We start from the raw sequence: 17,573 nt of genomic DNA on the forward strand, positions 1-17,573 counted from the left end.
TGTCTGGGGATTTTTTTGGCCCAGAGACATGGGATCATTTTCACATGACAATGACTGAAGCTTCATCTTTCAAGAAATCTGAATTGCAGAGAGCAAAACCAATTAAGGCCAAACCACCTGGCTTCAGCAGAAGCCTGAGGACTGGAGAAGAACCCGTAACATTGGTGTCATCCTCAATCAAAATGTGCAGCAGCTTTGCATATCACCGATAGGATGGTGCCATCACTGCTAATTATCTCACTGGCATAAAAACACATATCATATCATGAACAAGGCAGATTTGTATCAAGAATTCTTCATCTTTCCTTTTCCTTTGCCAATACTTTCCTAGCTGTGTTGTGAGCAAAGATTTCTGAAGCATGAGACAGACTTTTTTCTCTTCTGTTTTGTCAAAAGACATGATCAGGCAAAGCATTTAAATAAGGGTAAACTTAAGGTATGTGAATAATGTCATTGCCTGGAGCAAGGCCAATGTTTCAAGAGGACAGCAGAGATCTGAACTTTACACCTTCTTGCTTACATATCAAAAGGTCTCAGATGAATCATCTATTTATCCAGTGGATTGTTTCTCTTTAAACAAAGAAAAAGAGCAGAATATACTGTGTATTTGTCACTGCCAGTTTGCATAATGGTAGGAAATTATTTTTTGAGTCAAGATCTATGAAATGAGATTTCAATCAAGCACCGAAATTATGGGGAAAAAATAAATTTCTCTCATTTCTGTAGTGCTCTGCTCTGTCACTGGTGTTGCCCGTATCATAGTCCCACCTGAATGGGTGATGAGAAATGTTTATATCCGGATCAAGCCTCTTGCTCAAATTTCCTGGTGTGGTTTATATTAAATACAGAAGGCAGCAGCAAGCTAGTAATCCCTGAAAGCATCCTTCTGATGAGTCAGACTGAGCTGCTAGCAAAACTCTAGTAACTTGTTACCAGGCATTTAACTCCATGTAGCGCAGAGGTGTGAAAAGAATCAAGTGAATTTTAATACCTCTCTCATCCTAGCGGTGCTACTCGAGCTTTGCACTCATGCAGCACATGGAATGCGACCATGAAAATTTTGACATTTCACTTCTCTTCAGCATTTTTTTCACTGTTCTTATTAATCCAATATCATAAGAATTATTTCACATAGAAGAACAGCCAAGATTGTTTTATGTTTAAAAACAAATGGGCATATCTTCAAGTCCTCAGATTTCTGCCACCAATCACATTTATATGCTAGATATTCTGCACATAAAATAGATTACTACAAGACTGATATTTAATTTGCTTAATTAATTTCATTGTGAAGGCATGTTTGAAGCCACATTACTGAAAGATTCCTCCAAGGTAACCATTTAACAGCTAAGTACCCTTTAATTACTTTGCTGTAATGATACACATCTAAGACAGATATTGTTATACTGTGACATCTGAGCACTTTAACCTAAAGGTAGTTATTAGCACTCCCATGCAAGATTCATTATGGATCATATTTCATTAATGGAGAGTATTGTGTTCTCATCTGATTATGTACTTGCGAACGTTTATTAACATATTTTCCTGAGTGTCCCCATGTCGCAACTCAGAGAATTTCATAAATCAGGTAACATTTCTTAACTAAAAAATATGCAGCCATACAAAACAAAAGTTGTATGACAGCTCTTCTGGAACTTTTTGCTACATACACTAAATAGGAAAAGAGTTGCTTAGGGCAGGACAGTGTATATAATTATGATTAACCAAGAAATACTTGAAAATGAAAGAATTAAAATGCAAATCAGTGCTGTACTGCAAAATCACTACTTGTGATTTATATCACTACATGTGAGAAGACAGGCCAAACTTGTAGATGACTGCAAATGTACACAAATCAGAATAGATTAGATGACATAGCATGTCACCGTCAATTCTAATAGGCATGAATTCATCATGATACATTTATTCATTCTGCACAATACCTCTTTTTATCTAAGTTTTCCAGTGGTGACTGGTTTTTCATCCAATGTGTTTCACACATTCTTTTCTGACTCACTGAGCTAAAGAAAAAACACATTTTTTAAAAATAAAGTTTCCTTCTGGGAATAAATAAAAATAACCATATGTGAATTGTCTGCAGCAAATAATACAGAAGCTGAAGAGAAAGAAAAGAGCAGGTATTAGCTCATCTCTCCCTGAGTTCCCAAGTAATGGTGGAAAGTTACCCACCCTTTTCCAATGAAATTGGTTACTTAAGAAATAACTAATTTACTCAAAGTCCACAGAGGCATGAACGAGTCAGAGGCATGTGTTTCATCTGAGTCAGGTCATAGTCACGAAATTATTTGTCTTACATAAACGACGGAGAGGTGATGGAAGGAACAGAAGGGCACAGTACATTTCTCTCACAGGAATGGTATTTGAGGGAAGATAGAGAGTTTCTGTACGTTTTATGCTCAGGAGCTCAAAGAGGAGCCAACACATTTCCAAACAGACTTATTGAGTGTCACAAACAGAAAGCAAGTTGTTACAAACTATGTAAGCTAGAACTGAGGATGAATGGAAGAGTAAATAATCTTTTTTTCCCAGCTGACTTCAAGTGGTTTTATTCTTAGCTTTTGAGGACAGAAAGAGTTGCTGTGATCACTTAGTCTGATTGCCAGCATCACACAAGCAGTAGGCATATGGGACAAGCACAAATATTTAAAACACTGCCTGTTTCAGAACTATTCTTAATCTCCCCTAGTCTTTCAGCAGTAAATTGATTAACTCTTAATGGCAAAAGATACAGGGACTAATGTGTAAGTAAGATAATTATTTATGTTTACGCACTGCTTTTATGTCTGTTATTTTTATGTAAGTTTATGCAGTCCCATGCTCCTTCCATGCACAAAATACAATCTCAGTCTAAGCCATGACCCATTCTTAAAACTGGATTTTCTTCCTGCTGATAGGTACTATTGCAAAAATCAAGCTTACGTTGTTGTACTGGGTCTCTATTCACATAAAATTATTGTTTAAAGAATCAAAGCATCAATATTTAGCATCATTTTCTTACTGAACTATGGAATAGTGGAATTTTATGCTTTGAACAAACTTAGAAACAAATTTGAGACACTGTATAACACAGGGCAGAGAAGAAACTCAGTTTCAAAATATTGTAAAGGCAAGGAGGCATCTGGAAAGTATTATGAAAGCTTTTTCACATTAATATGAGTCTGTACATAAAATGGGGATGCTCAAGATAGCAGAAGAACAATTATTTCCTGTTCCACCAGGCAACTGCTGGAAATACCTATGTACTGCTGTTTACTCACAGAAATAGTAGCTTCACCTGCAGTTGCTCTGCTTTTTATCAAAGGAGAAATAAGATTTAATCATTGTGGAGAAGCCAGTTTTGTCATGCCAAATGCAGCTGTTGATGAAAGAAAGAGATGTATAAGGAGCTTGGAAGCACACCAAGGAGGCCTCCCACTGTGGAAAGTGACTTTTCTTTTCTGAATCTGTTTGGAAGATTGCTTTTAAATCCATGAGTGTACTAATCTTTCCTTTGGGGAAATGCCCCTTTTTCTGGGAATTCTGAATGAGTGTGACTCTTGTGGCCAGAAGTAACATCAGGAGGAGATTTTGAGGAGAAGCTCAGGCATGAGCCTCTCCATCACGGCTGAGCAGCCTGCACCACGGCCGCACACAGCTTCCCCGGGCCCCTTCCTGGGACTAAACAGGGGCCAGTCACCATGCCGATGTACCATGAAGCTCACACATTGTGAACATGCAGAAACTATGAATATTAGGATGGTCTGAAAGCAGGGAGATAGGCAGTGTTTTGAGGCTCGCATGTAGCTTGCAAGAGTTAAATATACCCTACAGCCTTTAAAAATCAGGCCTGAAAGGCACTGCACAACACAGCAGCTTTCATAAAATTTTAGACAAAGACCAATGAAGTTAGCTAACATCAGTAGGCTCTTGGTTAGGTCCTCATGTCTGAATATTTAATATAACTGGTTGCTTTGCTATTCTGCGTTTCACAGCCTCGTGGCCTGTATGTGGAGCATCACCCACAGCTAAAACCTGCTGTGCCGTGACCTTGGGTGTTTAAAGACTATTTGACAAGATGTTTGTACTGAGTTGCAAATGCAATGCAGTCACTTCCTGCAGCAGCAGAAATCACACTTAAAATGTGATTCTTCTTCGTGAGGTCAGCCCCTGTCAACTGGATTTTTGTGACGTGGATCCCACAACGAACAATGTTGCTTTGATGCTGATCTATCCAAATCTGAGCTTAGTAACTCCTTATTTCAGTTTTGCTTCCTCCTGCACCTCTAAATCAAGAAATAATTCTATTTATAAGTCATTTCCTCAATTAAATCAGTCTATAGTATAGGCCAGCTTTCCACTGTTTTTATTACATTGGCTTCCCAACAGATGGTGGTTTGTTATTTTATTTTTTTCTTCCCCTTGTTGGTTGAGAGATCAAAGGATTTAGCCATACTTGTCTTTTGTTTTGGGAGGTGTGTGGATGAAATTTTGCATATGTTGCATGGCTGTGAAGTTAGGTTAATGTTTTCAATTGTTACTCTAAAAAGAGTCAAATGCTGAACTTCTGTCTACTAGCAATAGTATGGGCTCTGTTGATGAATGAACATAATATTCCCACACAGAAAATTGCATCAGCATCTTAATATGATTGACATCTCTCTTAAAAGTACAATCTAAGTCTGTAATGAATTAGGAAAACTGTATCATCTCATGGTAGAGTAAGGTAATCATGTGGCAGTGGAAATACTTACACTGTGGAAATAAATAATTCATCATAACATCTTTTAATTGATAGGAGAAATAATGAACTTGCAAATGCAAACAATGGGTGTATTTTCAGCTCTTCTGGTAGCCATTGCTAAAATTAATTTTCTAAAAGCAGTCACAAAACTCTGAGTCATCACTCTAACAACGCTGAAAAATAATGTCTTTTCTGTGACTATACAAATAAAGAGTGAACCTCTGTCTTAGCTATGCTAGTATAAGTCATAGAGAACTCCACTGAAGACAACTAGTACTAGAAAAAAACACTCCACATTTTAAAAAAAGAAATTAAACCCAGATCCTGAGTGTCTTTAACTTGACTCACTCATTATCTGAAGATATTCAAAGTTACCCATGGTTTTATGACATGGATGTACAAGCAAGACATTGCATATGGTGTAAGTGAAGATCCACTCAGTGGTTCTGCATGTGTGTGTGTGTGTGTACACTCCACTCTGACAATTTACTTTCATGGAGGTCTCTTTCTATCTCGCTCTTTTTTTCTCTCCTCCAGCAGCATAACAAAAGTTTTCCCACAGTTCTGAGACTCATTTCTTTGAATCTAATGAATATGTTGACTGGCTTCAGTTTCTTATTCATGGAAGTCATTCAGCTGTGGCATACTGTATACAGTTCTCCACTGTAATCAACCAGAATTTCTCAGCCACAGAAGGCGAAAGCCATGTACGGTAAGGGAACAATGGTCTTCTCAGTTATCTCAGTGGAAGCATGCTAGTGCATAGATTTCTCTCATTAGGAGGCAGGGGGTTCAGATTTGACACTATCATTCACACCGGACTCTTTTTGCACTGAGAAAACCTAAAAAAAATATAATCTAAAAACAGTTACTTTGTGCAAGTTGTTTTTTTTCAACAGTGGAGGAGAATATGCAGGATCTTGCTACTATCAAGCTTCATTTGTGTCACTGCATGTCTCTAGTGACCAGACCAGATCAACGGAAACACCAGTGCTCTCTACAGACCATACCCTTACCAGTTCTCTCTCATCTCGGGGAAGTTTTCAATTAAAACCAAACTGTAGACTGCGGAATATCACTTCTGGGGTGACTTTCATTTACATTTTCTTTAAAACATATTTATAAAGTAATATGCTTCTGGATTTTTTATTTTTTTTTTTTTAAACTCAAGAATAAACTGGGAGGTCTGCCACAGCAATTTGGATATATTTATCAGGTCCTAAACAAAAGTGAGTTGCTGAATAGCTGAACTGGTCAGACTTGAATAATACTAGGGGTTTCATTAGTGGTTTCTGCTGTGCAACAAATGGTCCTTACGGTTGTAAATTCCATGTCTTTGTTCTGCTTCTCATCATATCTTATACCTCCCATCTGTATGACTTACTAAAGGACCGTGCTTCCATTTTGCCTAAACCATGTAAGTCTGAAGATTGAGGAATAAAGGTGAAGAAATAAAATAGCCAACCGCACTGTTTTGCCTTGTGATAGTTTAAAACTTGATTTAATTTCCTGCATGTAAATGTTCAACTTGTAAATCTCAGAGTGAACCTCAGACATAATTACTGACTTTCTGTCACTTTAGACATAAATAGATTCCAAATTGCTTAGGTGTAATTATGAAATATGCAAGGGCAGGACTGAATGCATTAAATGACAGCTGAAAACCTACGATGTTCACATTTCCTGTCAATGATTAAAGCATGACCCCTTTGCTAAATACCTTCCCCCCCAAATGATAGTTGTACTGCATCTGAATTTTAAGATACTGAGCCAGATCCTTTGCACTCCTATGATTTGGAATAGTTCTATTATTACAAATACACCATTACATTGGTAAATGGAAGATCCAATGGATCAGCTAGTTGTCAAATATTCAGCTGTCATAAAGACACATACTTCTTAATTGGATATGTCAGGATAATGAACAGTAGCTGCAAATTTAAATTATTATACTTTTAACCGTGTGGTTTACATCAAAAGTTTAGTATGCATTATAATTTGTATTAGAAAATTGATTCTTCTCTTGTTCAAATAAAGTACTTGGAAAAAACATCTTTCAGAATTTTTCTCTTCAGTGTCTCACTTTGCTGAGGATGAAATATCCGTAGCAGCTGTGTAGACTTTCCCAGCAGTGAGGGGTAGGAAAGATGTCAGCCATTGCTGCCATGTGTGCTATTCAGTTGAGAGAAGTTTACCTCGTAAATTAAACTATTCCTACAGCTAAATTATAGCATAAAGCCTAAGAGTCTTACTTTGAAAGAGCTACTCTGGAAATACATTTTTATTGGAATTATATTTTGCTTGGGGATGACAGGATGAAGCTTTGAAAAATCTGAGTTTTCCTGGCTTAACTTCTCTTTTGACAAACCAAGTGTTCAAAATACAGCTAAAGTCAAAAGAGATCTGCAGTGTATTCAAAGACAGGCCTTCATAAATAACAGCATTTAACAATGAACCTGATTAATATCTATTTACAAAGGCGTTTATGGAGTTTTTCAAAAATTTTTTTCAATGGAAATCAAGTTACCTCTTTATGATGACCTTCTACTTCCGTAACTTTATCACAAGATAATGCCACATAACAAAAGGTGCCATTTGGGGCATAGCACTTGGCCCATAAGAAATATGTGCTTCTGCATGACAGTGCTTAAAACAACAGGCAGAGCTTCCAACAACACACTCTGGTTTCCCTGCAGAAATATTTGTTAGACCTTACCAGAACAACTGGCTCGTTTTGGTTGTCTCGTGAAAAAAGGACATTTATGTTCTCTGTCCCTTCCCTGTACTCTGCTTGTAAATATTGTCTTCGGGTTATTGGAAAGTTCTCACAGCATATCCCTTACCAACCAGTGTCATAGTGAATTGTGGCTTGGAAAAAGTATTATATGCTATATACAGCTACTTATAAAACTACATACTTCCAAACTGCTAGGAAGGTTATAGCTATGCCTAGATTTATTCTTTTTAACAAGTGGAGGTAAATTGTACATGTGTGAAAAGCCTGATTTTATCAAAAGAGTTTTCACACAGGGTGGCCAAAGGGACTGGAAATCGATGTCATGTGGAGCAGCAGAAGTGACGGTCTGCAGACCCAGCAGCGTCCAGAGGAATCAAGCCCCTTTATTTTGTGATTTTGGCCACTGACCCTGTGAGATGCCTGGACAGATGTGTGCCTAACACTGACTGTCCTGTTATCTGCCATCCTCCACAGAGAAGAACATCAATACAGCAAAAACATCCAGTACCTGGGATTTCCCAGTGCAGCAGAAATCATTATCCTGCTTTTCATGAAACAAGGTGAAATATATCAGTCTTTAAACATCTAAGAGATGTATTCTTTTGTTCCCCTGACAAAACTACCCAGGTGATGGAAAGAAGTGCTCTAAAAGGTACTTACCCTGTACAGAAGCTAGAGATCTGGCTCTTCAGTTTTATTTTCATGTACTACAGTAACACGATATCTAGTGGCTTGAAAGGTTAAAGCACCTCTGAACTAATATAGGCTGTTACAATCTGTAAACTAGATCTCCCTTTATTGGCATTTCTCTGTGATTGTAGTGATGCTTAGAACTAGCATGGCACAAATAATAGTTCTATCACACAATTGTTATATCACAAATGAGAATAATCTTTTCACAGCATCCTTTCCCTTCATATTTTCTCTATATACTTAGTAAGCTTATAAATGCCACATAAAAGTATTATTAATTAGATGGAAACCAAATTAGCCTGAGATGATTCATAACTTAAAAAATCATTTGCTCAAATGTTTCACTTGAAAACCACAGGTCAGAATCTTAACTGATGTAAACTGATACAGCTCTGCTGTCTTCAATGAAGTTAGGCCAATTTATGCCACATCTGCTACTACCGAAGTCAATGATTCACCCTGAATTTTATGTTAGATAATGAAACACAACAAGTTTTCTACCAACAGTAGCACTGGTCCTTCAAGTAATGTGTTCCTTCACAGTCATTCTCTTAGGGAAAAAACTGCTCTTCCATCACTGCATACATATATATAACATATACAGACATATATAGACAAACAAAAAAGACAAGATGCATGAATGTATCAGAACAGGATATCCATTACTTAGAAAATGCACTGTAGACCTCTTCTAATGTGAAGTAGAGGAGGGATAAAAAAAAAGTGGAAAGTATAATTCAGCAAAATTTTATGAGTTAAACCAAAGATTTGTAAAATACAGAGTCCGGAAAAAGCAAATATGTTACAGGTGGTAGCATTATATAACTTCATATGCAATAACTTAATGTTTTATGTACACCATAAATCTGACCTAAATTTAGAGCTTCTTTATTGATTAAGAATGAGAAATAACCTGCAAGTAAAGTGATACCAGATCTTTTAAGTTCATCCAGTTACAAATGAGGCTTAATCTATTAGACAATGACAAAAAAATTGAAATTGGGAGACAAAGAAAGAAGCTGGGTTAGTTCTTCAGACAGTGTCTATTGATTTACCTCTGTTGAAGAAAACCTAATATATTCCTGCTGAGGATCTGGCAAACAATTTTGTACAGCTCTTGCAACACCCGTCTGCGCATTGAAAAAAAGGTTCTATAGGGCATTCTCTATACCTCCACCTGTATGTAAGGGTTAAGTAAATGGAAAATCCTGTTCTTTCCTTAACAGGACTGTTCCCTGCTGGTTCACACAAACTACCCCAAAGGGAGCCCTGGGGAAGGGGAGCAGGGGTCCTTCCCCCTGCTCAGGCTTGCACAGGCAGGTGCATTCTGCATCCTGTTGTGATTTTCTAGTGGGTTTAATGCACCTCTGTGTCTCCCTGCAGTTGGATTTGTTCCTTTCAAGCACAGATCTGACTTGTGTAATTTTGCAATTGCTAAGTACAACATTCCTACACATCCAATCCTGTTTCCTCAGAAGTCAGTGGGAGCAGGACATAGCTTTACTAATTACTTTCTTGTTTTGTCTGGTAATTGGTTTCTTGTATTATATTGCGTTACGTAGAGAGAAGGCCACATGTTGCCTAATCCTGGATCCCTGAAGTTGGTGTAGGTGTCTGTGTTAGGTCATCTCACTTAAACGCATGCGTATACAATATAGACATCTGCGAACGCGCCAGTTTGCCCCATTCAGTGAAAGTACATATATGTATAGCCTCCCAATGGATGATCTCAAGCTTTAAATTAGGCTCTCTGCAGGTATTTTCTGCGTATACACACGCTACGTTCTCTCTAAATATGTTCTTTCCTGCTTACTCATGTCTTACACGCTTAAAGTCTATTCAAACATTAACTTTATTCTTCTCTCTAAATGCCGTGGTTATTCACTTACACATCTGGAATGGATTTAAGTGAAGATTAGTCTGCTTTACTCCTTAGACTGCGGTGTAATTCACAACATATTAGGTTGTATACATTTGCGCAGATCATTTTTAATCAGATGCACAGCATGCTACTCATATCCTTTTACCTTTTTATTATTATTTCTGATACTGTACTTCATCAAACTCAATTCGACCTGCCTAGTTTCATCACTAGAAATGGTTTTATTCAAGTATGGAATGAGGCTCTGATACGCTGCTTCATATAGAAGAGATATTCAACAGATATAACAATTCATATTCCCATTACTTTATGACTGTCACACAAAGTAATTTATTTCCTTCCCCCAGTCATAAAAGTTGTACCATGTTCCAGCCTCCTGCAGCCTACTCCAATTGCTTCCAGTGTCTCCTCTATCGCTTGCCACTCTTCTCTTTACATTTCACTTCTCCATCCTCTTCAGTTTGGCACACACTAATTTCCTCTCCTCCACTGGACTCGGGCAGGTGGATTATATTGAGAGCTCACATAAACAAGCAATCTTATTAGACAGTAGGTACATTCCCTGACAATTCCCCTAATCAGTTCACATTTACCTCTCTAAGTGCTTGAAAAATAAATAAGCAGATGGTGAAGTCTGTTAATTTTCCACAAGTGTGGCAGAAAATTAATCTTCAGGAAATGTTTCAGATGGCAATTTTTTAACTCAAAATCAACCACTTGCCTTCGTTTACAGTTTTTACCTATTTTAGTATGCTAGGGAGGTATAAACTATACATGATACAGAAGCAGTAGCCCTTTGACACGTCCAGTGCTGCTGTCTGACTTGACAACATAAGCCATCTGGCTCTCACAGATGCAGTGTGCAGGGGTGCAGGGGTTAATATTGTATACCCCCCCCATTCGTGGTGTCTCTAATAGCTACTGTCAATCAAGCACCCTCCTCTTTCCCAGCTCCCAGAGGAGATGCACATTTGAAATTCCTGGCTGGGTGGTATGAGAAAGGAAGAGGAAAGAGCAGGCTCTAGGTGAGAGACAGAGACAGGCCAGAATATCTTTCATTGTAAATCTGATAAATTAATTTATTCATTTGATTTTCACTTTTGCAAGGGACAGAAGACAGGCTGACTGTCAGATTTGTCAAAGCCTGAGAAGTGGTGGGTACTGCTGCCTCCTGTCTGCCCCACTTTCTCTCTGCATGGGCAGACCTGGTCTGAGAAGGCAGTGACCCCTCCTGCACCAGTGTCCAGAGGATACAGAAATTTGTGCCCCTTGAAGGGCAGGTGAAGATGATTTCACTCATGGTTTATGTATGAAAAGGAAATAAAAATCTAACAGTGTCTGAGGCAGTTCAGATAAACATACTCATGACTTCCCTGGTTTGCGAAGATGAAACCCAGCGTCATGAGAGTGATTCAGGCACAGGGGGACTAACAAACTTACTGCATAAATGACCAAAGAAAACAACGTTAGGTTTTGTTTATAGTTAGGGACTGCTAAAAAGAAGCTAAACCAAACATCCTCTTTCAGCTCCAGGGCCAAACACATCACTGACTTCAAAATCCAGAATGTTAAACCAAGGTTGGAACTGGCCTCTCATCCCTGATCATCCTTCCTATAAATCCTTGATAAAGTGTGTGTTAGTTTTATAGTACAGTCATAAACCAGCCAAATGTAGAAGTAAATGACCTCATACCAGCTATCTCTCTGCAGATAGATTCACTTGGCAGATAGCCAAGAATTGATTGACACACATCTTACGGAACTAGAGTTAATTAATATGTCTACCAATTCCCAAATGGATCTCAGGAAGCAGAGAATCTGTTTAATGCAGTAAGCAATGACATACTGTGTGTGGTCAAGAGACAATCACTAATTGCCAAGAATGCATTCTGGAATAAAAGCATTAAAGAATATGAGAAAAAACCTTTCTACTTTGCAGCTCTTTTATCCCTTCAAAACCTTATGCTTAGAACATTTTAAAGACTCACGTTTCAAATATCAAAAGACATTTTGATAGGAAAAAATGGTTCCCAGACTATAAAGTCAACACTCAAAAGATCTGTTAATTCTAATCTTAAAATAACTGAGTCCTCATTCATTCAACAAAGATGTCTTTATTTTCAGGGAAATCTGCAAACCTGGATGGCAAAACCATAAGGTAACTTGAAAGAGCTATTCTTCGATGATCTCAGAAGCTACAAGTAACACAGCTATGGATTCACCCGTAAAACATATCCATAAATTAGTGGCTGCTGAAAACACATCAAGAGTCTGGCTGCTAAACTGAAACAGGCCATCGAGCAATACTCAGGTAAGCCAGACTGAGAACAAACTGAAGTGGACTAATTTATATTACATACTCATTTTAACAGGGAAAAAAAAAAAAAAAAAAAATAAATTGGCTTTTCTGGAGAGAAAAAGTATTGAAATGGAGCACAGAGACATTCTAGTCAAATCTTCAGCCACAAAACCCAGCATTCCTTTCTGTGAGTGATACTGTTTTTCACCAGGGAAGACCATGCTCATCTATTTAGTTATGACGATCACTGACAAAACAGTACAAGAGCTACTGCAAGATTTCTGCAACACTAAGCAAAAATCAGCAAGCTACAGATTTTAAACAATGGGGGAAGACAGAGAGGAAAGTGATTTATTTTTCAATAAAAAGTAAGGAAACAAAACCTAGGTCACATATGAAAAACTGTCACTGTGTTAGGACAAATCTGAGAAGTGGGATTTATGAATGTGTGACACTATTTTAATTCCCAGCTAGGAGAAAGCTGCCGTGGTGTCAGAGTGTACTGACTAGTTGGAGACTAAAGAACAGAGTTGGCCCCAGAATAAACACAGAAGCTGAACTAACCTTCTTATAGCTGGTATCTGTCCTGACCAAAAAAAGGAGCGTGCTTTTAACTTCACGAACCAAGTAAGATGAGCTTACTCATATTTATTTAAGCCCCTGGGGGAAAAAGATGCTGTGTAGGGGAGAAAAGTACAGATTCTGCTGTGATTTATCAATCAGCACATCAGCACCTGATTCAGGAGCAGGTTTTACCAGATCCACTCACCAAGCCACAGAAACTATTGAGAGTGCATTTTGGCAGGAAGAGATCATGGCTAAACACCAATAAAGATTAAAAAGAAGAAAAAGAAAAATACTGTTTTAAGATGGTTTACCTCAGGATGGCTTCCAACTTCAATATAGGTGCAGACTGGATGAAAAGCCCCTGTTCCACAAGCGTACAGGTGGGTTTGGTTGTAAGCCTTAAGCACCTTGATGAAATTAGCACATTCTCTCTGAAAAGAAAAGGGGAAAAAAAAAAAATTATCCACAGCGTTAATTCAGTGATTATGACTAATGGGAACTCTTCTGTGTTAGGGATGTATGGCTGAATGAACAGATTTTAAAAGCGTGATCATTTCGTGCTGTTTATAAGCTTGTTTATTGCTAAACATCTAATAAATAGCTTGATTTAGTTTCTCATTTAAATATCTTTGGTTGCCATTTAATAAAGCATCCACCCCTGAAGAAAAGACTACATAAAAAAAAAATCCTAATTTCTGTTTCAGACATGTTTTATCTTTGTAATTTATGCTATTGCCATGTTTGTAAGACAAAACTCATTTATAGAAATGTGTCAGAATGAAATAATGAAGAAAAATGGACCAACTGTTTGCTTGTATTCAATTAAGTAACAATTAGAAGAAAGATGGGCCAGATGGAAGGAGTTGATGAAAACCAAATCATTGACATAACATTTCTAACAATAATATGAATGCTGCCTCACCCCCACTGTCTGTGTTTAAGGGCCAGTTTTACAAAGATGAATGCATATGCTAAACTTTAATGCAATTATTGACAGTCCCTAGAATGTAAGCTTTCCAAGACTTGGACTTTACACTTTCTACCTAAGTAAATGATCCATCATGAGTAATTCTATAAAAACTTAGTAGCAACACTAACAGTCCCTAGTACAAACATTATCTGTTATCTGTTAACAAAAATGTCATTATTAATGCCTAATGTTATTAAAATGGAAATGTCTAACCTGATAGTCAAGATGTCAACTTTTTCTGTTTATCTAATATTTTTATTTCAGTCAGGTCTAACAGTGAAAAGAAATATGTCAATGCCTGCAAATCAGTCTACTGACAACTACAAATAATAGATTTTAAACAGGAGAAGAATAAGAACATTGAAATAAAATAGTTATTTTCAGTAAAGTTGGTGTTAAAAATGAAGGAAACTTTTCTAGGCATATTTGATGACTTCTTTGGTACAGCACAGAGCTGTACCTCTCCAGGTGGACCAGGGCCCATGAAATAACACCTGAGCTACTGCCTCCACAGAAATCTCATCCACTGGCATCATCCATCTCTGTAACTTGCTTGCTAATTAAACCAGAAACTTTCAAACAAGAACAATGGCTTGCCAGGAAAATGTATGTGCAGTTTGAGGCATGCCTTAGGCCACCACAGGGAAAAGCAATGAATTTACACAGATAAAATACTGATTCCCTGCCTTACACAAAGGACTGTACTGAAACAACATTGTTCTTCCAATTTCGTTGCTTATCTGTGTAATAGATAATGGTGTGTATTAAAAAGAGCATCCAGAGAAAAGCATACAGAATCTTACTATGTCCTTGGGTTACTGCTGACAAATTAAGTTATCCTTCCAATTGAGATGGAAGAGAAAACATAGTTAAGGTAATTCAACAGAAAATTGAAAGAAATAGAGATGGATGTTACCATGGGTCTCTCTTAATTCTTTCCTTTCTGATCTTTTTTAATAAAAACACATGCAATTTCTGGTGCATACATTTTCTTCCTTCCACACATGTATAAACATGAACATATATTTATTATACATATATGTATCCACAGACTGCTTTCCACTGTCACAGGGGTAGGGTACTAAATAAATCCCTGGCATAAATCATCAAAATTACAAGGTATGTTTCGATAGTGCTCTTAATGCTGTTGTCCTTTGTTGCTTTTAGTAAAAGAACTATGGAAAAACCATTAAAGAGTGTAAATAATTCAATGCCTGTAAGAATAAAAATGGGCAAATGCTGCAAATTCACATAACATCAAAAATGAACAAAACTGAAATAGATCCTTTCTTAAACTCTGATATTCTGTGTTTCAGACAGAGCATCTGACCTGACTTTTACTCTACATAAATGAAAACTGACCAATGATTTGTGCATTATTAAATAATTCAGAATTTTCTCAGAGTTGCATCTGGCCAAATTTAATCACACCACTTTTTCTGTAGGACTGTTCTTTGCCTTGTCTGGTTTGATGTATCACGATTTAAAAAATGTCTTTGTGGTCTACTCCTATGCTTTGTTAAAGCTTTCAGAAATTGTCTACCTGAAGAACATGAAATGTTAGAGACCAGTGGACACATACCTTCGCAAAATGCTGTGAGCACGTGGGCTAGACCCACAGCCAGTGTGAAACAAAACAGATTGTGCTGATTTCAGAGGAGCTATTCTGATTTACAGCAACACGCCACCTGTGACTATATGCACTCGCTAAATACTGTTCAGCTGCTTATCTGTAATATACAGCAAGAAGGTATTAGATAGCTAATACTTTAAAGGTGAGATGGAAAACCCTACTTAATTTAGGGACCGTCTTCTTTGATTTCTATGGATGGAAATTAAGAAAAATTCTATCATCATCTGCACTGAATTATTCCAGATTAGCTGGGGGGGGAATTAACTCTATCATAGCCATATTTATGTTTCAAGGGTTCAGGATTGTTAGTAGCAAAAATGTGTTAATATCACTAAAGTTACTCCAGATTTAGAATATACTTCCAAAAGCAGATTTGTCTTATTCATCCCTGCTTTTAAACTCAATTCCTTGTACAACATATTTTTACCACAGATATCTGAGAAAGACACAACCAAGTTAAACAACAGGGAAGGTAAATACCTACAGCAATAAACCTTTGACTATGACAAATAAATTTATATAACATTTAAAGTTCCTAGTCCAGTTCAGACTGCTCTTATAGCTTCCCTGTGTTTTATAGCTGCATAAAGGAACCATTAAGGTCTATAGAGTAAATTCTCGTACACCTCCCTAACAGATTAGGTTTCTTTATATATTTTACATGGTTGTAAAAAAATAAATAAAGAGGGGTATTAAACCACAATAAATGACATCAAAGTAACGTTACAGTTCTGATTTAAGCCCTTGTCAACTCAGGAAGTTCAAAGTGAAGTTTCTGCCCTGCCTGGGAGACGGTGCTATTCTCCCTGGAACAATACAACAGGCGCATTGACTTCGATTGCAGAGTAATCAGATTCCTTCCTTTGTCTAATTGTGCTCAAATACAGCTGCACAGGTACACGTACAGCTGTACATCATCATGTGTGGAAATGTTGTACCTGTGTGTCTGATATTCTGAACTTAGCAAGAGTGCTTTATGATGGTAAATCTTAGGTTTTCCTGGTTTATGAGACACTGCAACAAAAAAAGCTTCCCATAGATCTGAAATACACCAACTTCAACAGCTTTGAGTGATTTGCTCAGGCTCTAAATCTCAGCACACACATATGAAGAAGATATTCTGATCAGGGAAAGCGTGTGTGCACTGAATGCAGTTCGGGTTTGCCACTACATGAGACTTGGGTGACAGACTCATTTTCAGTCTCTGTTTCCCCATTCCTGCCCTCACGGCAAGGCTCCTACAATGGCATTCAGGCAGCGCCAGTTGTGAAACCTGGCAGACAGCTCTGCTGGTCCCGACACCGGTGGCTACGTCAACTCGGCTACAAAGCAACTCCCCGACCCCTTGGCTGGAGGCCTGGAATGACTTGGGTGTCCCCAACTGGGCTTGTCCCACTTGGCAGCAGCATCTGCCCTTGCCAGACCCCCAGGCCAGCTCTATATTGTTGGTGTGAAGATCTGTGCCAGCAAAATGAGGCATTTCACTACATGATCTCAGAGTGTAAGGCACTGGAAAGGAGACAAAGACAACAAAAGAAATGTAGTGTCTCAGTAAAATACAGCAGATGGGAGAAAATATCCACCGGAGGAAGAGGAAGTAACCCAGAGCCAGAAGCTGTAAGGAACAAATTGTCAGGGAATTTAAACACTGTGACTGCATGTGAGTTCATCCCCCCAGTACCTTTGTACCCATTTTCACTTTCCCCCGGAAAGGGATGATGTTTAAAGGGAACATAATCTGGATGTATCCATACCCTTTGAATATTGTTCTTTGTTAAGTCTAACAGCTGAATGAAGAAAATTAGACTTTTAAAAATTATTTTCCAGGTGGAAATCAGGGGTGTTTTTTCCATATGTGAAAGCAGGGTGGTGTGGGAGTTTAAAATACTTTTAGTCTAATAATATGAATGAAAATGAATGCAAGGTTTGCAAAGTTCTCTGTAGGCAGGAAAATATTACTTGGTCGGGTTATGAATATAAATTTTAAAGAAGAGGAGAACTGGAATCCCACAGTGAATCATTATGAATTCTTCCAATTAATAATCCTGTTT

The 17,573-nt window shown here is 37.7% G+C and overlaps 1 protein-coding gene across 2 annotated transcripts in view; it reads right to left on the reverse strand.

Moving 5' to 3' along the window:
- The window catches only part of SEMA3A (semaphorin 3A), a 171,146-nt gene that overhangs the window by 89,110 nt on the left and 64,463 nt on the right, over nt 1-17,573 (reverse strand). For both annotated transcript variants that reach the window (XM_074903439.1, XM_074903440.1), the window contains one exon: nt 13,231-13,350. In XM_074903439.1, the coding sequence (XP_074759540.1) occupies nt 13,231-13,350 (120 nt within the window). The remainder of the gene's footprint in view (nt 1-13,230; nt 13,351-17,573) is intronic.

Source organism: Athene noctua, chromosome 3 (genome assembly GCF_965140245.1).
Source record: "Athene noctua chromosome 3, bAthNoc1.hap1.1, whole genome shotgun sequence".
Taxonomy (NCBI): Eukaryota; Metazoa; Chordata; class Aves; order Strigiformes; family Strigidae; genus Athene; species Athene noctua.